This window comes from Strigops habroptila, chromosome 6 (genome assembly GCF_004027225.2).
Source record: "Strigops habroptila isolate Jane chromosome 6, bStrHab1.2.pri, whole genome shotgun sequence".
NCBI lineage: Eukaryota > Metazoa > Chordata > Aves > Psittaciformes > Psittacidae > Strigops > Strigops habroptila.
Genome location: NC_044282.2, coordinates 76,008,519 through 76,033,077, shown reverse-complemented (window position 1 = coordinate 76,033,077; position 24,559 = coordinate 76,008,519). Strand labels below are relative to the sequence as shown.

The 24,559-nt window shown below is 43.2% G+C and overlaps 1 protein-coding gene across 4 annotated transcripts in view; it reads left to right on the top strand.

Annotated features, from left to right (window-relative positions):
* Positions 1-24,559, top strand: part of CFAP61 (cilia and flagella associated protein 61) — a 106,723-nt gene that overhangs the window by 4,265 nt on the left and 77,899 nt on the right. For 3 of the 4 annotated variants that reach the window (XM_030489173.1, XM_030489171.1, XM_030489172.1), the window contains exons 4-12: positions 1,733-1,809; positions 2,739-2,806; positions 3,898-4,024; positions 9,193-9,325; positions 11,308-11,461; positions 17,261-17,352; positions 18,416-18,594; positions 21,688-21,727; positions 22,462-22,601. In XM_030489173.1, coding sequence (XP_030345033.1) covers positions 1,733-1,809; positions 2,739-2,806; positions 3,898-4,024; positions 9,193-9,325; positions 11,308-11,461; positions 17,261-17,352; positions 18,416-18,594; positions 21,688-21,727; positions 22,462-22,601 — 1,010 coding nt within the window. Of the gene's footprint in view, positions 1-293; positions 500-1,732; positions 1,810-2,738; positions 2,807-3,897; positions 4,025-9,192; positions 9,326-11,307; positions 11,462-17,260; positions 17,353-18,415; positions 18,595-21,687; positions 21,728-22,461; positions 22,602-24,559 lie in introns of those variants that run through there. The other variant, XM_030489175.1, reaches the window with a different exon arrangement.

Sequence of the window (24,559 nt, the reverse complement as noted above, 5' to 3'; positions counted from 1 at the left end):
TAAGCAATGGCTTGCAGAAAAGCTGACAAATGCAGCAATTGTATTTGGAAATGCTGTTAAAGAAGCAAAATTATTACAGCCAAAGGGAGAATAGAAAAAGCCCATGTAATTTTCCTGTAATCTGTTTTCTTTGTCACTTGAGCAGTACTTTGTGTTTGGGCACGCTGCAGGCGCAGCCACTTCACGTGCTGTGCAGCTGCAGCTGCTCCCATGGGTTGTGCCGTGCCGTCAGCTCCGCAGGCGCGACAGCATCGACTGCAGCAAAGCTGCAGCTGACCTTGGGGTGCAGGGGCGTAGAGAGAGAAAGCACAAAAAGAGAACTCGAGCGTGTTAGGAGTGTGCTGGTAAACAGGAGTGGAAGGTACTTTGGAACACCGACAAGAAGCAGAAGGACTCTTTCTAGAATGGAGATGGTTTTCTAATATACACACAGAAGATTGAGTATGTTTTATGCTTCTGCACTGACGAAAGAACCGGACCTGTTCTGAGTTATAACTAGGTGAGATATCATTGGTTAACTGCAGGTTACATCCATGCAGATGTGCTTTACAAAATTGAGATCTTCCAAAAATAGAATTTCTTACAAGTCTGGTTGACAAGTGTTTTCTGTGGAGCACAGAAATGATAATGTAGCCTGCAGGTTTCAGTCAGGGCTTGACTTGGGCAGCATTTGATTAGTGAGGATGCTTTCCAGCATTGCCTGGTTACCAGCGCTCTTCAGGAACGGTTACAGGCCAAGTCTTGCCTCCTGGGCCTCCTCTTGGACCTCAGCAACAAAACAGGCTCTTAATTTTTTTCCTTCTTCCTTTTTCTTTTGCATTTAAAAACAAACAGGGACAAGTCTGATTTTTAGAAATGGCTTTTGATGCTTATTCATTACAACAGCCTGTTGTCTTTGTGCTGGTCCATATACTGCAAGCTCTGTTAAAATCATTCTTGCCCTAAAGTTGATGAAATGTATCGGCGACTCTCACCAGGACATTTTAGGTGAATATTCAACTATTCAGAATATCCCTGAATAGGGTTTTCCATTTAAACTATTTTTTTGTAGAAATATTTCCTGTCCAGGTTGACCTTGGTTGACTCAGCACTTGAATGGGTATGCATGAGACAGCAGCTGAATTAGCAGCACGGTCCTCTCCAGCACAGGGTTTCCTTTGCTTGCATTTCCCAGTTAACGGGAAGCACGTCACATAAAGGTGCCTTTCAGTCTGCCCTGTTTCTGCCTGGCTGTTTACATGTGTCTAATGATGTAATCTTAAGACTTTGTAATTTTTCTTACTTCTTTTAAAGAAAAAGCATTTTAGTAGGATGAGAAGTACGTGAGCTTTTGGGTTTGGTTTTTCTTTTTTAAACCTACTGAGAATGCCTTTATCAGCCAAATTAAATTAAACACTGGTAAGATTTAATTGTTAATTTCTGCGGTTAAATTAAAATGTTGTTAGGCTGGGATACCGTTAAATATGATCTCATGTATGTATATTGCAGTCAAAAAAGTGTAAGCCTGAGTATAAATCAAAAATATTACAGCAGCACATATCATGATATAAAAAAAAAAAGTCCTTTAATCACATAGCTTTATCCACACATGCTTTGATGTTACCTCTACATGTGAAATTACTCATTTGGAGTGCAGATCATGTACACTGGAAATAAATGTGCACATTAATGCTTGGGTTGACATATAAATATTAGCTGCATGGTGTTTAGATTTTCATTCTTCATTTTGTAGCCTCTTAACACGTTGTTCATGCATCTGTTTGTGGCAAAAGAAGAATACGCAGCTGGATGTCCCCAGGAAATTGTTAGGTGAGTTCGTCTGTAACTTTCTGTAGGGAACCACATGCATTCTCCTACCATCTTCTGGAGCAGCAGTGAATTTAAAATGCCTAAATGTGATCACTGGATCAAAATTAAATCTCTCTCCGAACAGCCTCGGAAGGTAATAAAACATAACCCTGTAGTAATCAAATGTGCACTGCTGGCTTGGAAACCAAGCTGTTCTAGTTCCCAGTGCGCTTCCCACTGGTGCTAAGGCTTAGCCATGTCTTTCCTGTAATTTTCCATAGAAATACTACTGCAGTTGCAAGGCAGATTGATTTCTCTTTGTCCTAAATTTCCACTTGTAAATATCAAAGCACAGGACTTAGCAGGAGGCTTGGAAAGCTGTGGATGTTTCTGGAATATGCTTGTTCCCAGGTAATCTATTGGTAGTTTGTTAGCTCCAGATTATCTGGTAAGGCTGCAAACTGTACTGTGCAAACAGCACAACGTATTACTGTGTTAACTCAGTGCTCCAGTATAACCATTGCTCAGGTTATCTGGTACAGCGCAGAATCTCCTTACATAAACAGTGAACTGCTCTTGGTGCTGTTGAGTTTACAGCTACTTTGTCATGTCAAGGCAGCTCATCCAGATGCTGGCTCTGAGATCTGCCAGCAGAGATCTGGCATCTTTAATATTTCACCGCTGGGGAACAGAGATAAAAAGGAGGATGTTTGAAATCTAAGGATTAGGAAATTAAGAGAGAAATAAGGTAGAAAAACAGTAAAAAAAAATGCCCAGATGAATTTTATATAAACTCATTTGCCATAAATGTTTTAATTTTTGAGCCATGTGGACTCATGAAGGAAGGTCAGAGACACTGGAGATAAAATTATATATTAAAAGACTAGCTGCTGTATCTGTTTGATGGGTGTAATGATGAAAGATTTAATACAGTTCTGTTATTTGTCCAGGAGAGCTTTTATCACAGTGCCAGAGCTGCAGTTTATACTCCTCTTCATACCAGCTGAGACGAATTTAGGTAAGAATTTAATGGAATTTTATTCTTAAAATAATGAGAACAATCTCAAACCTCATGGTCATTAATATGCACTGCGGGGGTGGGCTTTTGTGTGGCTTTTTAAAATACTGAGAACAGTTACAATTCCTTAAACATACAGAGAACACAATCTTGAAGTATCCTTTAGTGCACACCTTGTGGAAGAAGTTTCTATGTTACATGTTCACACCAGCAGTCCTTCAGCAGCCTACCCATTTCCTGCAGTCTTTAAATTTGCCAGAAACTGACAGGACTCCAAACAGGAGTGAAGATCTCAGAAATAAATTCCTACAAGTCTTGTGAAGGTATCTGACTGAAGAGAGTCGAGAGACTGAAACTGGGTTCTTTCTCCTATTTAGCCAAGTGAGCACAAGATGGGGAGAGGATGCATTGGTCAGGCTCAGGAGGGGTGCTGGAGATGTGGAAGGAAATGAGGTTAGAGCAGAGGTGCAAAGAGGGAGAATGCACACCTCAATCAGAGAGCAGCACCTGACGTGGAGTTTCAGGCCTGAGTTCAGACTAATAAACCGGACGTCTACTTAACGACTGAGTTTTTTGCTTGGAGCTTTCCTTGAAGTGAACTGGAACCTTCTCCCATACGCCAGTTTCTAGGCATCTTAGTTCTAAGTCACACTAAAAAACTTCCCCAGTGGTGTGTCAACTACAGAAAGCAGCACCTGAAAAAAGGGTTTTGTCAAACCCACCCTAGCAACAAATGCCAGATTTCCTTCAGCATAACGAGTCCTGACAAAGAGATTCTCCAGTAGCATATAGGATTGGTTATAAGACTAGTATTTCTGTAGGGATTTGATCCTACCAATTTCTGATTGCTTTGAAGCTTATTCAGGTTTGGGATGTTGGATTAATTAGCAAATTAATCCAGTAACAATTCTTTGACATGTTTATACTACTGTCACTTCAGCTTCATCACTTAACCTAAAAGACTTAAGAGCATTATGCCATCTGGGGTTTAAGTTCCAATCTCTGTTTTCCTCAAACAGGTTTGCTGATCATTTAGAGGCTTCCATCATGGAGTTTCTCTGTGGCTCCTAACAGAGTTTTGTCATTCACAGGGCCGGACATGGAAAATGTCTTTGAAAAGATGGCGACTGCTCCAGATTCAATAGTGGATGAAGACTTCACCTTGCTTGTGTGCCCCAGACATCAGCATTACCCGCAGCTGTATGTTCGCAAAGCAAGGTAACGCTGTTTCCTCTTCTGCTTCTGTGAGCAGATCTATCTGGGGTAATGTGAAGAATTCTTTTTGTTGTTTACAGCACCAGTAACTTAGTTAAACTGCTGTGATTTTCCTTGATGACCTAATTAAGTAGTTCTATGATTATGCTGGTTTTATTCTACTTCATCAGAAGATCAATTGTATTTTGTGTAAAACTAGTTTGCTGTCTAGAAAGAATACATTTTTTGTCAGTGATGTTTAGTCTGTGAATCTGCTGGCTGACTTGCTTCACTGCTATTTAGTGAGTACATGTACTTTCCAGGTCTCTTGGAGCATCTTCCAACTTCTTTTTAATTGCCTCATGTTATATTCTGACCGGTGGAGCAAAGTCTGAATAGGAAGGTCTATTATCTAAAAGGATTCAATAAGAGCAGAGTTCCCTAGTTCCAGTAGTCTTTCAGACACAGACAGTAATCCCTTTTGTCTGTTGTGCAGTTCCTTGTGTGCGAACACCGGTGCACCCCCTCCTCACTGCTGCTGACAGAGATTAAGAAATTCACAGGGTAGCACTTTTTTTCCTTCCATTGTGTTCTTTGTTTTAATGGATGCAGTTTAGAGCAAGGACTCTGATATGCTCACCCCATGTCCCTTGAGCACAGCCTTGCTCTTGTTTCGGGATTCAGGTCATAAGTGTCATTTTCAAAGTTAGACTCTGAACTAATTATTTCTCTCCTCTCTGCTCAGGTGCCTGCAGCGTGCACCAGGCAGAGATGCAGGTTTCTCTAGCAGCCTTGCTGGTGGTGTCTGCCTGCACATTCACTGTTACCACTTTAGCTGTATTTCTGCCATTTGAGTTCTGCTGCCTGTGCCAAATGGCAGCTTCCTGTGCCTGTGCCAGCTTTGTGTGCCGCCAGGGCGAAATGCGGCTTCTGACCCTACGGGGCCTTGTGCTTGATGCGTGCATTGCTGGACCATCTATGCTGTCATTGCTGTGTAGATGCTTCCCTGTAGTGTGGCTGAAACATACCTCGTATCCATTGCGTTTTGGTGCACTCATTTTCCTCTTCACAGTGGGAACAGTGTGTGTAGGGTAATGTTTATGAAGTAATAATTTTGTTTGATTCTGATCCATTGTGGACTTGCTCTTGTTTGTTCTGATGTAAGTGTTGCTATGTGGTTACGTAGCGTTTCTGGTCCGTGTAGTGGAAACTGAAAAGTAGGGACAAGCACATCCCTGGGACAGTATATCATACGATACCGATGCTGGTCTGTATCGACCAGCACTAGCACTAGTGCTAACACCACATTAGGCCTAACTCTGCCTGGTGAATGCATGCCTGTCTGCTCATGGGTTAATTCACGTGGACATCTCGGGCTGGATTCTGACAGAAGCCTGTCTCAGAGATGGTTTACACACATTTAATTTTACCAAATAGGCCTAAAAACAAATCTGCAGATTGTGCTCTTTATCCTATAGTGTCAGTCAGTGTTTGCAATCTCCTGTCACTTGACTTTAGAGCATTCTAAGAAAAAGGACTGAGGCCTGACCTTGACCACACCATCCTGCTATAGGTCTGGATATTTCAATATGCTACAGAATTATTTGCATGCTAATTTGATCTACAATTTTTAGGCTGCTTAAGAGCCTTTCCTTCATGTTGTCTACCATCTACAAGTGAATGAACCATAATTCTGAGAAGTTATCAGTAGGTGAATTCCTGAGGATTTAAAGTTTTTCCATATGTCTTGTTTCCAAATGTAACGTTTGTCTATTTAGTTTGAACCATAATCTTTCTTTTGATGGCTATTGGATATTATCAATAGAAATATTTTTGACTCAACTGGAAATGTGATGTGGGACATACGAATAGTCCACATAAGAGATACCATCTTGCCTGGGATTTCTGTAGTTTGTTACAAATAATAAAAACTATTTGCTTTAGGTTTTTTATTATTATTAGAAAACCAACCAGGAAACTGTTTTTTTCTCTTAAATTACACAGTATCTGGTGATATAAAATTCATACTTCAATATTGTCTATCATCAGATTCTCTGAGTAAGCTAAATTCTGTTTGCAGTAGATGCTTTGCCTTTCCCTTTCCTCTGTATTCACCTTTGTACTTCACTGGCATCCATAGTAACGTTCAGTGGAGCCCTGCAGAGACTTATCTATGGAAGTTGTCCCAGCCACCTGCCTAGCAACACGTTCTGGGTCAATGACAGGAGATTAGGGTAATCTCTGTTCCCTTTTCCCTTGCTTATATGAGGGGGGAGAGGAGAAGAAGCTGTAAACTGATGCTTTGCTTAACCATTAATTTGAAGTTATTCTCCATCTGACCTTTATAATGTGAAATAAATCTGTACTGTGCCAGAACGCAATCCAGCGAGCTTTTATATTTAAGTTTCTTGCTGATTTCTCGTGTAGATCCCGTCATTCTTGGGTTTGTACCATATACAGGAGAGCTCACAAATGTGGAATGCCTTTATTGTGCTTGTTCTTGCAGTATAGGAATTTTGTAGTGGTTTTATATTAAAAAAGTCACTGTGTTTTGTTTTTCTTTTTTAAAGACTGTGGTACTGGTGGAGGATATCAAAACCAGAAAGGTATAAAAATAGCTCTATTCCTACAGTTTCTAGTGTACAGGGAGATGAATGGGCTTACGTGGAGCCCCACTGACTATCACGAGGTCAGTGTCTCTACGTACCATGAGCTGGCAGAATTGCCATCTGCATCTTGATGCCATGTGTTTTACAGAGCAGAATGCTGGAAGGGACTTGGAGCAATCAGGACGTTCACTTTGGAGGTGGTGTGTGTATATTATCTACCCCAGTGAAACAACACTTAGTGTACCGTCTCATTCCTTTACCCCTAAATTAGCTTGATTGGTTTGAGGTTTCTAACACATTATCAGATTTGCTATACTAATTAATTGTGTTGAAGTAGTGAAGTTCAGACGATAGAAAACCTTGCAGCAGCTCTTCCCTTGAGATACTGCCTGTAAAGAAGAGGAAGACTGCTATTTTGTTTTGAGAGAGAAAGAATATGAATTACTATATATTTTTACAGGGTTTCATTGCTCTCGGAACTTCATTTTAGTTGCAACTTTTGAGTTAATGCTACAGACAAGTAACTGATGATGTGTTATAATTTTTGTACTTTTTTCCTTTTGGAACTACGTAAAAATGTCTTCCTGTTGGCATTTCACATTCAGCGAAGGGTTACACGGGGCGGAGTGGCGGGTACACAAGGCAGCGGCCATGCTGTGGGAGTTGAGCACCGCAGAACGGCCGCGCCCGCCGCTGTCGGCCCGGCCATGCGGCTCCGCGGGGCGGGAATGCCGCTGCTTTCCCTGTCCCGCTCCGCCAACGGAACGCGGGCTCCCGCAGCGCCGGCGGGGCTGGGCGGTGGCGGCCCCTCAGCGCGCCGCAGCTCGGCCGCCAGGGGTCAGCAGAGACCGGCCGGCGGCGGGAGCGCGGCCCCGGCAGCAGCCGCGGCCTTTCCTTCCCGCGTTGTGAGCTGCCAGGCGCGGCGGTGTGCGAGGAAAAGCGGGTCCAGAAAGGCTTTAAGAAGGTCACACTCGGAGTGTTAGAGGTGTCACCACCAGGAGGGTGCGTGTGCAGGAGGAGGGAGCGCTGCCGTCTGCAGGGCGCTGTGCGCTCTCGCTCGCTCTGCAGGTCAGTTGTCCGGCACAGGTACTCTCTAGCTGAAGGGTGCAGCTTGCAGTTCCACAGGACCCCGGTGCGGTGGGCTCGGTGTCTTTCAGTAAGCACAAATGCGTTCCTGTGTTTAAGTCCGTTGTTCACTCTTCATTTAATTCCTCTGCCCTGTGGGGCTCGTCTTTCATAGAATCACAGCATGGTTTGGGTTGGAAAGGACTTTAAGATCATTTAGTTCCACCCCCCTGCCATGGGCAGGGACACCACACACTAAACCATGTCCCCAAGACTCCATCCAACCTGGCCTTGAACACTGCCAGGGATGTTTTCGGGGTGTGTTTGTGTGTGGTAACTGAGATAGCCAAGAGCGTGCTCAGTAGCAGTCTGCTTATGGCCCTGAGGAAAAGGGTTATCTTAACTCCACAGTCCGGTAGCAAAGTCATTCCTTCTGGCAGCCCACCACAGTCCCGCTTTTCTCACCACAATTTTAGTTGCAGAATTGTTGTTGGACCACTTAATTCTTCCATTTTTCAGATAAATAAAAAGTGGCTTTCGTCTTACTGAAAGCAGCCCTGTGTTGGAAGGTGTTTGCCATTGCCCTTTATGCCGTGGTCACAGCACATGAGGCTCAAGAATTCCTTCATGCGCTGGTAAAAAGCACTGAAACGTCTTGTTAGGACTGACGTTGAGCCTGGTTAAAAATTAAGATTTTTTTAAGTGGGTTAACGGGAGGAACCCCTGTTGCCTATTTAGATAAAAATCCGTGCAGAATGGGGCTTGTATGAGCTAACACCAAACCCTGTGCTCCCTGGGAATGGCGGGAGCAGTGCCAGCGCTGGCAGCACAGAACAGACCGGGTGGTGGAGCAGCAGGTTCCTGCCGGTGCAGGAGGCAGAGGGACAGCACAACTGCACTTTGGCCTTTGCATCTTTGTCAGAGGTGGAGCATTAACTTGACCTTACAAAGGCATAATGGCTGGTCCCTGCCGGGTGGCTCCCCCACTGCTGGGTGTAATAACAGTGATCTACCCAATGCTCAGCACTGCTGCTCCTGCACAGGAAGGCACTATTCCTGTTTGTTTTCTTTTCGATTTTTTTAAGAACTGATTTTCTAAATTGCACTGATGTTGCTCTGTGAGATCTCTGCCAACTCTAACCAACTGACAGTTGGGCTCAGTGAACATAATCGTTTTAAATGAAGCCTAAAGCCCAGCTCCACCTGGCGTGAGATGGCAAAAGGATTTTGAACCGGGCTGCCCTCGTATTTTGTTAGGGAAAGATAAGCATCCCTGTTGGGCAATCCAGATCTTAGGTGGATTGTGCTGGCTTCTGGAAGTGGTTCTATCTCTCCTCTGGTGCTGAGGCTCCCCGTTTAGCCTGCACTGGGGACATGTCCTGGGTGAAATTATTTGCAGGTGGAGGCTTTGGATCACGTATTTGTAATATCTGTGCATATGCTAATGGAGTAGATCAGCAGGATCAGGACCTGTTAATGGTGGAGCTTTAGGATGTTACCCAATCTATTTTTTTGTAGGCTGGAAGATCATGACGACATCGTGACACTCTGGACACGTCAGAGCGAGACTCTGAAAGAAACCTATAGTGAATATTTCCTTGCTGATCTCATAGAACATCAAGATGAAGAAAATCAGGCTGCTGTTGGTGAGGTCAGTCTGCCGTGAGCTCTGGTTTTGTCTAATCATAACACCAGTGATGTCGCGTGTGACAGCTCACACTGCAGCTCAATGAACAAAAAAGAACAAGCTCACATTTGGAAGGTAGAATTTGTGATCTGCACGCACACAGTGCCCTCCACCATGTGTTTTGTGTCTTTCTTTAGGAGCAGTATCTCCTGTTAAAACAAACAAAGCAGCAGTTCCAGTAATCATGTAGATTCTTTTCCAGTAATTGGAATGGACCATCTTGAAGAAACCATGTTGCCATTTTAGACATTTGCATGATAGCAGTTTTCATTCCCAGTGAAAATGAATACTGCATGTGAAAACTAGTAGCCAGTGATAGTTTCACAGTTAAAAAAGCTGTAGGTTTTTCCCATCTCCAGGCTCAGGCAGTCACATTTTTGCTGAATTGAAGACAGAAACCCAGGAATTAATTTAAATGAGAAAGAGGTGGTAACAGTTATCCTGCTGAAAATTCCTGTTAAGATTTTCATGTGTTAGTAATTGTGCATGGTGTTGTGAGCTGATGGGCAACATAACCTGCTTAATTCCACAAGCCTGCTTTCTATAGCAAATGATTTTATAAACCGTAACGTGTAATCACTACCATTGGAAGCCAAATGGGAAACAATAAAGCATTAGTGTAATAGCACATTACAAATGGCTATGTTTATAAATAATACATTTCAATTGTACATTTATAGCTCAATATGATACCAGCAAAAGGTGTTTCAGGCCCTCATAGCTTACACTTGCCACTGCTGCCGCAGATTGGGAAGACACCTCCATGCGAACCAAGATAGATGCCAATTTTCCCTGCAGAGAATGAAGCTGGCAGCCTCTTTTTGCACATATGGTAGATGGATTGGTTAATCAGCCTCTGCTGAGCCTTGGGCCTAAAATTACACAGCAGCCAGACAACTGCAGCGCCTCAGCTTTTGTTCAGTTACGCAAACAAGCAAACAGTCACTTGTTGTTTGAGGGGGAAAATTAAAGTTTGTATTTTTGATTTTGATGGGAGTGCTGATGGCCTCCCATCTCTAAATGGGAGCTCTACAAACAGCTCTACAAACCCAGCCATTGCAGTTTCATTCTGTTTAGAAAGGGGGCCTGCAGTATGTGTAATGAGAGGAAAAAAACTGATTCTGTGTGTTTCACTAGAAAGTTGCAGCAGCACTAAAAACTACTTCTGGACTCATCTCTGCTTAAAGCCAAAGCCCTCCAGCACGCCAGTTCTCATCTTCAGAGTGCATTTCCTTCCGAAGACCCCAACTTCCTGGAAATGTTCAGTACCAAACATGCAGAGTGATGTGGCCTTTCCCATGGCAGGGGCTCGTTGTCGTGGTACTTGCAGGGCTGTTGTGGTTTTTTAAGGACTAGTTCTTAGATTATTTTTTTTTTTCAGAACTTGAAAATATTTAGTACTTATAATTGCTGCAAATAATACACACCATGTACTGCGTTAGATACTGCTTATATACTAGAGAATCACTTTATTGAATTAATCGTTTTCATAGGAAAATAAAATACACTTTTCAGTTTGAGCACAGTTTTCTTTACAAAGCCGAGTGCAGTAACTGGCCGTTATGGGTATCTAAAGCCTGGTTTTACTTTACCTGCACTTTAAATAAAAATTACACCTTTTTGGAGGTATTTAGCTGAAAGTATATGATTTTTATATACGGTAGCAAATGTTTTATTGAAGCAATAGGTCATTAGTTGGTCCATACATGTAATCCTAATGCTCTTGTAAGTCATAGCTAACAAAACAATTGTAGCATCTAATATAGAGACCCTAATACAGACATTACAGGGGAAAAAACATGAATCTTTAAGTTTTGCTGAAATAGTTCCTTTATGCACAACAAGTAACTTTTATGTTTCAGAAATTTTTTTGTTCAAATTTTTGTCCTGACCTCAAACCACGTGCGGAGCTTTCACATCTGTGTGCCATTGCTTTTGTGTTTCAGGCTGGTGACACTGCAGTAGGATTCATGAGCTTGTGTTCTCAAGTGAATGTTTCCTTGTTGCAAGAGTGTTTTGACTTGGGGCCTTTCCATGGACTTTGTAAACCACATCCTGAAGATATTCTCAAAATGCCACAGGAGCCAAGCCTTCAAGAAGGTATCTGTGTCCTAAACTGCTAGATACATTGGAGGTGCATCTGTTTCTAGCTTCTGAGTAGGTTTTGCCAAAGGTTGGAGGAGGATGTAGGTTTGCTGGCAAGAAAACACAACTTAATGTGTCTGTTTTGGAGATGGTTACCTGGTGGGTTGCAATTCAGGAGGGAAATTTTGCTAGCCCTGGTGTCTGACTGGGAAGTGATGGTTGGTTGTGGGGAGCTGGTCTGTACCAGCTATAGGCTAAACCTGGGTGTCAGGTTTTGGAACGCTGAAGCATCAGGCATGTTTTCTATCAGTTAGCTATGGTTGTGCTATTAAGTGAAGGCTCAGTTTTGAAATGTGGTTCTAATGTCTGTAGCTAAGCACCTGGTTAACTGTGGCTACTATGTTGTCCCATTGAGTTGTGTCATCCTATTAACTTGTGGTCCAGCCTCTGCTCTCTTTCTGTGCTTGCTGTTTGCAGTCTTCTGGACGACAAGATTCAGGGACTGTCTCTATTCTGTTTTTATATTGGGCATGTTACAACAACACATCTACAAGCCGCCTTACTGCAAAGCACAGAAACCAGTAACATGAATATGTTACCTCTTTGCAGAACAGAAGTGTCATGTAAATGATTTACAGTTGTCATCTTTATGTTTCAGTGTCAAAGGGCTCTTTGTGCGTAGGACAACATTTTGCTGTCTACTAATTATGAGTAATAGAATTAAAACCCCACGTTAGGTCGTTGGTATCTGCCTGTCTGAACACAAAGCAGCAGGCAAAACAGGCAGCGAGGGAGCACCAGAGCAGCCACCAGCTGGCACCTGGGAGCTGACAGCCACGGAGCAGGAAAGGGAAAGAACAAAGTCCTACAGCTGCTCCTGTGGACTTCCCTCCCCCACAAAGCAGCAGCTTGCACACAGAGGTGAAGGGAGCCACTGTCTCCTGTATTGTCCTGTGCTGCTGGAGCTGCAGCAGCATCATTTCAAAATAGGTGGCAGATGTGTAGAGACATAAATGAGACTGAGGGAGGAAGAAACATCAGTCACCATAGTCTGGTCTGAAAAGCTGAAAAGTAGTAGGAACACAGTCCTGCGCAGCCAGCTCCAGGTGACCCTGCCTGAGCAGAGGCCTTGGACAAGATGACCTCCAGTGGACCCCTCAAGCACAACCACTCTGTGGCTGTTACTGGTTTGGGGAAAACCCTCAGGCACTTCTGAGTGCTCTCCTTGTCCAGGAGCTGCGAGCTGTAGGCCCGTATTTTGTGGCCAATTCTGTGCTGCTGAGCTTTTTAATGAGTGGGTGGTTACAGGTTTTAAGACCACGGCTCTTACATGGGGGTTTTACATTTAGGAAATCCAAGAGACTTGTTCAAAATATGAAAACTTAGCATGAACAGCTGCTCTGTTCAGGTTCTGGTGTGGCTTGAGTGCATTCAGAAGTTTGTAAAGCAGCATGGCTCACAGCTCACGTGTTCATCGCTCTTCTTTTCCCTCTCCATTTAAATACTAGGTTAGTTTTGACAGTTGATACTAGTTTGCAATCCTGTGTGTCTCCTTCAGGCAAGATTTTTAGAAGGAGGATTATCCCTGTGTTTGGAATGACAGGGGTAGCTCTGGGGAAAGAGAATTACTTGTAGGCTTTTTCAGGTAGCTTGAGTACAAATCGCTGATGGTCTCAGACATCTGAGAAGGAACTCGAGTGGCGTAAGCCAAGAGCCTGGCTCTGATGCTATTCCTAGAGGGAAAGAGCCACTAGAAATCTAATAGTAAAATCAGGGTTAGCTCATGGCTGTGCAGCTCAGGAATATTAATTCTCTTATCTCTGCATAATAATTAAAATTTTTGTTGTAGCTTTGCATGTTTTAGAATAAACGAACAATTACAACACTTCAGGAAGTGTTTGTTGTCCTGAAACATTGGAAGTTGTTGTTTATACCTGCCCAGTATGGCCCAAAGGAGAGAGGTGAAACTAAGGGTTGTGGTAGTTGAATTTCAGAGAAAGAAAAAAGAAAGAGGGGAGAAAATCAAATGTAAACTGTTATTGCTCAAGTTTCTGATACCCGTTCAATAAGGCATTAGCTTGCAACAGTTACAGAAGTTTGTTATGGCTTGTTGAAAGTATGTGTCTCATATGGTAGATATTTGATAAACAGGTTTTCCTTTTACTGCTTAGTACACATTTGACTAATGGCTATAAACAAAAATCCCTAATTTTTGAGCAGTTTGAATGAAAAGCCCTTTCCCTTGGGATGATTTGGGTTTCATTATTCATGAGATGTGACTCCATTTATTTCAGTATTCATTCATGGAAACTTCCAGGAGAAACAGGAATGTTGCTTTTTTTGCTTTTTTTTCTTTTTTTTTTTTTCCTTTCCCTCCCCCCCACCCCCTTTTTTTTTCCTTTTTGGAAAGAAAAAATCCTACTCTTTTAGTAAAGAAGTTTACAGCAAGAAAGACCTCAACCAAGTCATAAGCACAGTTCCCTTCCTTCTGCCTTTTTGTTTTCTTAAAATATGTAATTTGGAAAGAGGATTGTCTTGTCTGGGGGTTGGTTTGTTGGGGTCTTGGGGTTGGGTTTTTTTGTTGAGGTTTTTGTTTGTAGGTTTTGGGGGATTTTGTTTGGGTTTTTTTGGTAACTGCAGAGCCCATATGAGAGTTACATCCCAGGAGTCCATTGTGGAGCCTTTCCAGTGCAAGGGTGAAGCTAAATCCTTGGAATGTATTGTAGTGTCAGTGACACGTGGTTGGTATTTGCTTACTGTGCATAACACAAGCACTCCATGAATGACTGTGTGAACGGTGTTTCAGTGATGGCACCACTCCTGCAGGCGGCTGTGCTGGAAACCTGGTGCGAGGGCAGCTCAGGGGACCCCTTGGATCAGTAGGGCTGGGGACTTCCTGTCGTGAATTCCAAATGCAGGCTGCATTCCCGTGTAGGGTCATTTGATGTTCACACGTAAATAAATCCCCAGTGTTTTTCCAAGCTCTTTAGCCTGGTAGGTAGGGATCACAGGTTGATGATATTTTTCCTTTCAGAATGTAATACTGAATAGTAATGAAAGCTCATACAGGAATCTGTCTTTAACTCAGTATTGATATGCCACTTACGCCTCGGGGTAATTACAGTCATTTGGTTGTTACTCTATATGGTGTCACGAATTAGTAGCTACAAAACATTATGATGCAGTGGGAACGATTCAAGGGCTTTTCATCAGGCTTCATGGTGAACTGGCTTCCTGCTCCTGCTGCCTGTTACCTCTGCTAACAACCCAGCAATCACAGGATTAGTTCCATTTTCCCTTTGTTCACATTCCTTACTTTATTTAGTGCAACAATATTTGTGTTCATCCCACCACTTGTGTGCGCATCCATGCAAACAGTGCTGCAGCTACATTTGCCAGTGGTGCATGCTGGAGCCATTGAGGGATTTCATTTCAGTGTAAAGTCGGAACAACATCTCAATATTTACACACAACCAGAGCCCTGTATTACCTGTGACACCGGCAGGGCTGTTTGTGATGGGAAACAGGGCTGGGTTTCCCACATCTGATCATTCCTGTGAAGCCTCACATCTGTGATACCCTGAGAAACCACAGTTTCAAGCCCTGTGTTTCTTCTTGCCCTTGCACATTGCCTCTGCATTCTTCTCTACTAACAGAGGAACAGATTTTCAGATAACACATTTTTCAGAATAGTTTTGGCTGAATTATTTTAAACCTTCGAGGTATTTTTTTTAAGCTCATTACTGTATGAAGAAATGCTCATGTTGGTGAATGTAGTTAGATGGGTTTCCCAAGGTAATGTTCAGAGAGGAGTGACGGATTCTCTTGTGCTGGGTCTTCTGAAGGTTTTTTGTTCCTTCTGGGGCTCAGAAACTTTGACTTCCTCATGTTACTGGAGCTCTCACATGCCATGTCCTGGCCTGATGTGTTTGCTGCAGCAGCGATACCCACACCTCCAGAGTTCATGAGTTACAGCTCACGTTCAGGCTTTCTTGTTAAATATAAACCCAAACTGTGAGCATGTCTGTACAACTGGGGAGGGGACAGTAACAGGAATAGCACAAATAGTACGTTCAGGGCTAAAAATACGGAAGCTGACACTTGGCTTTAGTAATTTGGGTGGTCACTTGGAGTAACATGTAGGATTCACACGTTTCACACGTAGGATTCACACATTTCACATGTAGCATTCACTGGTGTTTCACATGTAGGATTCACATATATTTTTACTGGTATTTCAACATTTCCTTTCCAAGTTGATGATTCAAATAAGTTTGGTCCATAACGTTAACTTTAATGTGACCTTTGTGCATCTCATCCCGGATACGCCTTCCTTCCACTGGCTTTAAAGAGAATAATCCAGATCTAGGGACTGCTTTCCCCGCTGTGCAGCACCTGCTGGAATGGTGATCTGCTGTCTAGCGAGCAGTATGCTGCAGGAAAACTCACGTTTGTTTCTGCTCATGAGCAGAGTTCTAAAGAGCTCTTGTGTGTTGCTGTGTAAAAACTGCTGTCTTTAACGGCCGGGGAATTGAAATCAAACATAATGCATCATGTATTTCAGATTGTCTGTGGACACTTTGTTTGTTGTTTCTTAATATTTTAAACATCCACTCGAGATCTGGGCCTGGACAGGGATTGAGCAAAAAAATGCGTATAGTGGTATTGCAGCAAGCTCCCTAACATCTGGCTGCTTGCATTGACTGCCATAAGCACTTGGCCAGGGGTGCAGTACGTCCATGCTGGGTGGCTATACGGGTGCATATACAGCATCGTATATGTATGTACCATGGCAGTCAGTGTTTACATATCCATTCATCACATGCCTACAAGTCATTTCACCCTGTCACCTTAGTTACCTGTTTGCCCACAAAGATAGTATTGCTCAGGTTGGAAGGAACTAGACTGGAATGTTACTGGAATGGGACTGAGGGTGGCAGGATGACCTGTCATGCAGATTGAAACCTGCGTTCTATTACTTTGATTGTCAAGTGCCTTTTCCTTTCCATGGAGCAATTTTACTCTTTTTCATGCTGCTGATGTCAAAGCCTGTGCTCACTGCTACTGTGCCATTCCTGGTGTGGCTCAGCAAGTGTCTGTTGTTACGAGTGAGTAGTCCTGCACGCACCCCAGATCGCAGTGGTTGACAGAATGCTTTGGAGCAGTTACTCCAGCATCCGAGCAAAGTGGCAGATGAGAGAAATTCTTAGAGGGAGAGGAGGGAATAGACAAATTGAGTGACCACCTTGTATAAGAAGTAAAATGGGGTTTAGAGAGCTAGTTAGGTTTAGGAACTGAGAAGGGACTTTAAATATCTGATTCTTGTCCCTGCTTGCACCAGTAAATAAAGGTTCTGGCCTGACTAGGATTTATTCTGAATTTGGGTTGGTTTAGGAGAGCTAATCTGAGAATCGAGAGCCCTTGCTCACCCTTGTGATCATCAGAAAACAAGTTAGAACAGCTCCAGGGTTTAAGATACCAGTCAATACGCTGATCACTCAGACTTGTCTCTTCAAATAGGGTAAGAATTTACTACATATAATACATGAGTTAGGAATTGCCTCCAAACTCTGTCTTGTTCAATTCTTCTTCTGCAACCAATTCGCTGATTTTTTTTTTTGCCTTGAAATCAAATAGTCTATTGAAATTCTAGCCAAGTAACTGTGGGAGGGTCTATTTTAACTGTGGTTGTTAAAAACAAATGAAATAAACCTTCCAATAGAGGCAGCCTGGCACACTCTGCTTACTGCTGTGATCCTGAGGGTTCAGCTTGTGTTTTTAAGCCTGATGCATTTATTCATTTTCATTACTCAGGTGAAGATAAAAGCAACCAAACAAGTCAAGAGGCAGAGACTGTTCCATCTCCAAACTTTGAACATGTTCCGGATGAGGATGCAGCTGTGCAGGTAATACCTCTGCACACTGTAGTGCTAATGACTTTCAAAGCTAAGGTGAAGAGAAGGTAGAGGCTGCCAGGACAGGCAATGCTTGTTATTGCCAGTCCTGCACTGTCCTGTGCATGGACCCACGCTTAGATCTGCTGTTGTGCAGGATCAGGATGGACGGGGGTGGTTTTCCCATCCGGTTTCACGGGACCAGCCAACACAGGGGCGGCACTGAGAGGAGGAAGAGGATGGGGACCTGTTTGTGCAGGTCTGCTCCCGAGTGAGGGCCTGTGGAAGCACAGCTCTGAGTGGGCTCCTTGCAGGTGGGAGAGAGCTTTCCTGGAACAGGCAGGGTGGGAGCCAGGGCAAGGCCTGAGGGTTTGACTGACTCTGTTGGGAGCTAAAACTCTGCTGTTGACGGGAAGCTGCCAGAGCTGAAAAGCAGCAACACAGCTCCAGTTTTCCCCTGTGGGCTGCAGAAGTTAAAGGGTGTGTGTTCTGTCTGTGCCTCTCCTGTTGAGTGAAGCTCAACTTGACAAAAGACCATTACTATGAAATGCAGCGGAGCAGCAGAAACCCGCAGAGAATTTACCCTGAGAAATTCTGAATGGTTGCATCAGTATGTATAAAAGCTCCTCTGATTTTCTTCCCATTTTTCATTTCCATCTCCACAATATTCTCTGCATTGATCCCATTTTCTTTAGCATAACATGTTTTCAACTTTCATTTATTTTCAATATACACCTGGAAACACTTTTTTTTTACATAGAAACATTTCTGAAAGATAAATGTTTTCCTGCCTTACAGAGGGACTCTCATGGTAACTTAGTTTGTTAATACGTTGCTCTTCAGCAAGAATGTGTGTATTTTTAAAGGCCATTTTTATCTAGTGTTTGAGTAACAGATATCCCATTAAATATACCTCCTTGAACTTCTGTGTTTGTCAGAATACAAGAAGTAAAAAGCACATCCCTGTGCACGTGCTTGGAATGCTGTTAGGTAGGAATAATGCAGGAGCTGTTAATTAAAAATGAAAGTATTCTCTGAACTGTTGTACGTGACCTCTTGTGTGTTGTTACTGCAGAGCAGTGGAGCCGTTACCGTCCCCCACACTGAGCTGCTCCCAGGTGATGTCAAGGATTTCAAAGCCTCAGCAACACTCCTTGAGGCTGAAGAAAAAGGTGCTTTTTACCCCTTATACAGAGGAGCTTCCAATGCTTTCTGTATCCGCCTGTTTTGGATCGATGAGAAGTATGAAAGCAGGTAAGCTTGGATGAAGATCCTGCTTTCCCAGTTTAATACTAGTTCTCAGTGCTCCATTTTAAGGACAAAGCTGGAAGTGGCAGCACACGCTGCAGGGAGGTTGGATTTTTTCTGACCTCTTTTTTTCCATTTCTTTTACTTTCACTAATAACTTTGTGAAATTTTCAAGCTCTGGCTGCAACTTCCCCCCTGTGGTGGGACATCTGTGGGGACAGGAAGTTCAGAATCTATTTCTGTTGGGAAAATGCTGGTTGAAATTTGGAAGAAGGCCACTTCTTCCTCTTAAGAAACATTGACGCCAAAGCTGGCTAACTGCAAAAGGAGCTGGATGTTGCTGTACTGCGCATCTCGTTCCATGGGGCAGTAAAGCTGTTCTGAACTCTGCAGTTAAATGTTCTCCTTTCTAAAGCCTCAGTCTCCCATCACTGAGAGAATTGATTCAGTTTCCTGGAATCCACTGCAGTAGGGGGAAGACAAAGTCTTTTTATCTTCACATGGCTGCTGCTGACTTTGGACTCTGAGGTCCTGGTGGAGTAGAACAGAGCTATACACGTGGGTTAGACATTTTTTTGCCAAATTTCTCTGCACCCCTGCAGAATGAACCTGTGCTCAACCACATCAGCAAAAGCCTCTCCAGGAGCATTGGCCCCTTCTGCTTACAAGTGAGCCCTGCTCTTGTTTATAGAGCCTAGAAAGAAAGATAAACCATGTAGATACTTACAAAAAGGAGACAGAAGGAGGCTGAGTACACCCAAGGTCTTCCACGCTCTTGAACAGATGTGATTTCCAGAGACCCAGGGTATCAGTAGCAAGGTCTTTATAGATGACGAGTTTGACAACTGTAGTACTATTTGCAGAAACATCTCTCTGCTTGTGGTAACAGTCACTGGTGGCTGCCAACTTCTCAACTCATCTGCTTTAAAGGAAATTTAGGACTAAACTTCTTTAAGAAAACAAATCAGAACTCCTTGAAAATGAATTCTATTTATTAAGCTGGTTTTGGTTAAGGAGGGGTCCTACCCAAAGGGATTAAACACTGAATCTGCTTCAACTACAGGTATCCTAAGTTACAAAAGCAAAGCAAATACATAGTCTTCTTGGTACGTGTTTCCCAAGTAATGCAGGTCGGATTCATTAGGAGGAGAGAGAAATGCAGTGCCAGAAGTCTGCCGTGTACTTCGAAACACTTGTGCATGTACATGTGACAGAACCATGGCACTGCAGATAGACCGTTCCAGAACACTGGATTTATGGACAGTCTGGTCTAAAATAAAATTCAAATAATTATTCCAGAATAAAATAACTTTATTTTAAAATACTGCTGAGGGGAGGGCCTTGCTGTGGAATAACTCCTTTACCCTGAACCAGCAATTCACAGCAGTGGTCTATACCTATGTTGGGAAATACTCTCCTGTAGGCTAGTTGAGTTCTCTGCTCACAGCATCCTGCTTAGGATAGGGATCTCTCACTTTTTTGCCCCCTTCTCACATTCTGTCCTTCGTCTGCACCATTGTTGTTTCTGTTCAAGATCTTTTCACTCTGTTTATCGTTCAGCACTGCAGTCCCATTCTGGTTTTTGCTGGAGACATCTCTGGGACAGTTTGGATTCCAAGATGGGTATCTGTGGAGAGGACAGCATTCCTTCCTGAAGGCTTCTCCTCAGATTAACTTGTGCAAGATCCTCTTCTCAAGAGCTGAAGAATCTGTAGATCTTGTTTTCATGTATTTTGCTTGTGTTTGCTTGATCCACCTGTTTGCGAAAAACCTCAGAGAAGTGAGGATGTTGAAAGGGTGGTGTGAGGCAATCCTGGCTGTGTCCTGCAGGAGTTACTGCTGACCTGCACGGATCCAGAAATAGAAATGCAGGCATGATTGCATCTTAGCCCTCGAGGGAAGCTTACCACTGGGGAATTTGTGTTACCCAGTAAGGTTGCTAAATGTTTCCATCTCTTAAATCTAGAGTGGCTTAAATCTTAAACCTCTGTGGCTTGTTAATGCATTGGAAGTGAACTGTGGAGGAACCAACCTGCTAGTTCTTCTGCAGGCATCTGATACCTTTTTAAGCCCCCTGAAAGATCTCCTACCTCCATTCTTGTGTTCCCTGCTGCCAAGGAGGTGCTGGATATGAGAGAGCAGAAAACTCCATTGCAATGGCATTTCCCTTTCCCTTATTTAGCTATTCTATTAACTAGCTGTAATTATGGGCTATGTAGGTGACTGTATAATGCCCCAATCCAGATCTGTGCTTACAGCTTTTGTTGAAAGTTTTCTTTCAAACATAGATATTTTTATTAGAAATTATTTCTCTTTTCATTCAGTAATATTAATGGTGAAGTAATTAAAGGGAACTTAACTACAGGTCTGGATGGAGGAGGAGTTTTATCAATAGCTTTAAGTAATGTATCTGTATTGAATTTCTTCAACAGACATTTTGTACAGTGGAAAATATAACGCTTCAGCATCATTCATATCTGGGTTTAGAGCTTACACATAGGAGAGACACGAAGAATTTGTTAGATTTCTCGTGTCTTTTTAAACTCAAATGTCACATTTCACTGTCACCATGGAAAAGAGGGTGGAAGTACTCTAAACCAGTAGGTGAGAAGTGGAAAGAAGTGTTCAAAACCAATTCAAAGTATTGACATTCCTGTTAGTCTCATCAAGCACATCGGAGAGGTTTACCAAGTGGGTAAAGGCAGAACTCTTGGGAGTGCATAAGAATATTGTGGGCCATAGCAACAACTGTTTGCAACCTCAGTTAACGCTGGCTGTATGCTAACGCTGCTCTGACAGCCTGTGAATGACCTCTGGAAAATGTTGGAGTCAACAGTGTCTTTTTTCTTTTTGCCTTTCAGTGAAGAGCTGAGAATGCTGTGAGATTAGTTCAGACATGGAGGTTTATTCTTGTTACTAGTGATGCTTTAAGCCCTGGAAGTCAGCTGCAGACAGTGTGCAACATCTGCAGCTGATCAGTGAGGAACAAGTGGACTGATGACTGTGAATAACTGTGTCTTGCACTTACAGGGATGTAAATGCCAACATGTACAGGCGCTGATGTGTGCTGCATTTAACAGCGTTTTCTCTTGCTTGCAGATCACTGGATTTCCTGCAGTATGTTTTCAGACTTTTCCCAGTAAGTATAATTCAAGTTTGCGTGCACGTGAATGCGTGGTGCGGCAGCAGTGCAGTTGTCAGCCAGAGTATTTGGTTATGATGCCCGAGGAAGTCTGTGACTGACAGGAGTGTGCTCTGACTGAGCTACCCCAGGCTGAGATATCCTGAGGAGTTCAACTCCCCTCCGTGGCTGCTTTGGACTTTCTGTATTGCAAACATCAGTCCATGGTTTGTTCCATAGGGGCTTTTCTGAGGTGCAGATTTAGAAAGCAAATGTTTCAAACTCCTTTAAAATCATGCATACATCCAGACTGTACCTAAATTAAAAACAACACTGAGGGAAATACATTAGAGGAGATGAAGTTAAAGCCTAGAGAATAGCATTCTTGCATTCTTCAAGTCTACTGTGCACACAGTGCAAAGTCAGTCTGTGCTTATTCTATTGAGGAAGAAAGGGGCGGGGGGAGCTGTGCATAGAAAAAAAGGACCATTAGGGAATATCAGGATATTAACTAATAAGTCTTTACTATGGGAGCTAAAGGACCTGTTCCTGTGAGCCAGCTTGATGTTGAGCTCATCAGTTCCTTTGTGCTGCGCAGGCATCAAGCCAGCTAGGTAGAGCAATGCTTGGAGTGTATGTGTGTTGTGAGCACTGCAGTCAGTTTGGTTTCTTTCTGTGCCCTCAAGATAAGCTTTTGTGTAAAGCTTCTACTGAGGTCACTAAGAGCCCTTATTGTCTGCAATTTTCTTCAGGACAAAGACTTCTGTGTCATCCTCGTGCCACGTCATGTACCAGCGTTCCACCTGATCCAGAGTTTTGTCCGGGCTGTCCCTTTCTGCACTTCCACATTTGGCCAGGAGCTTTATGTGTTCCACCGAGCGGGGCTGCTCACGTGAGTCCTGTCTCTGGTCACACCAGTTGATGCACCCCCCAGCCCAGCACCAGCTGAGTGTTCCTTCGCTGGTATTCCACATGGGATGGTACATCTTGCACAAGGGGCAGCTTGAGTCCCCGTAACAGTGTATTGAGTAGCCCTGGGCTGTGCCTGGAGCACGCGGGAGCAGAGCTGAGTAACTTAGTCTTTAGCAGTGCTACTACAGTGTCTTGCTGCCTCTTCTGGAGTGAATCCTAAGCCTACTCAGGTGTATCTCCAACAGCACTATACTAGACAATGTGAAAATAGCCTCACATTTTTAATTCAAATAAGTAGTTAGTGACATGATTTTTAATCAAAGAAAAACTGAGACCATTAAAACTGTAAAAGCAAACAGTCTTCTGACTGCCAGCATTACATATAGCTTCCTTCAAGTAAAAGCAAAGTGCAGTGAGAGGAGTCATGAACATTGGTACAGACAAGAAGCTTCTTCAAGTTGCCTCATTGTGTACCAAGGCTAATAGAGAAACACAGTGCAGAGTTTGGCCCTGTGGACTGGGTCAGGTTGTATGACACTGATACTTGAAAGCCTGGTATAGGTGTAATTTATGCAGTAATGCATTTCTGAAACATGCAGAACACAGCATAACCTCATTGTTGAGTATCTATTTTATATAATTTATGTCTTTTTTTTGGTGTTGAATCATTTATTTCATACCTTTGAATTTCTGTGATACTCTGAATGCTTCTGTAGCTTGAAATACTGGTGGACTGGGACACACAACCACTCTTCTTGTGACTGCTGTTGCGTGGTAGGAGTTTCCAATGCTTGCTTTGTGTAACAAGCTCAGGCTGGCCCAGACACCAGCTGAAACTGTGGCACAGTTAGAGATTCCCCCCCCCCCCCCTTTATTTTTAATGTAGCTAAATAGTGCATGTTTTCAGAGCAATACTTCTGTAATTGCATCCTTAAGCACCTTTGCTGCTATACAAATAGCTCATGCAGGGTCTGGCCAGCTCCTCTTGGACCTGAGCAAAGCTTTTTACCCTGGGATGAAACTGGGCTTCTGTGTGCTCTGTCAGAATCCAGCTGGCTGCAGGGAAAGCCACTGGAGTAATTCCTGCTAATCTCAGCCCAGCTGCTCAGTAATCCATGGCTAGGTTTGAGAGTCACACGTCCTCTTGTGATTTTGGTCAAAATTAAACTTGTTATCAAGGTTTTTATACACCCCTTAAAATTCTGATTGAATTGTGCATATTCCAAACGATACCAGCCCTTCCATGAGAACAGAACAGAGTCAGTAGTAGCATTTTCCAACTCCCCCTGCAGCTGTGCAGGGAAATAAGGAAAATAGCGTTTCATTGAGGTTCAGGATCAGAAAAGCTGTGGAAGAAACCAGAAAGGAAGAAGCCTTTGGGAAGTTTCTGAAGAACAAAGAGCTTGGTGCACAACAGCAGATGCTCTCTTAGATGAAACCAAAATATGAACAAGTGAAAGATCAATATATTGTACTTGCACCAAGGGCTTTCGACGGGCATGAGAGTGAAAAGGAGGTCACAGAAAATGGATTAAAAGAACAGCAGGGCTAAGGAGATGGGGATATGAAGACACGAAAGGGCAAAATCAGAAGAGGCACAGGCACAAAATGAGATACTGATTAATAAAGGTTGTAAAAGGACTAAGAAAAAGTGTTAAGTACACAAAAAGCAAGAGTACAGCAAATGGAAGTATGGGCCTGCTACTTACCAGTGAAGGAGGAAAAATAACAGATGACGAGGCATAGGCTGAAATGCTTAATGGACACTTTGCCTCAATTTTCACTAACAAGCATAATAATAATAGCAGCTTCCTGGTCTCTGAGCAGTGGAAGGAACTGGGCATCTAGAATGAGTTAATTCTTTGCTGGAAGAGAAATGGGCACAGACCTTGGATGTCCTTCCTACTCCTCCATCCTCCCAGTGGATCTGGGGTTTGG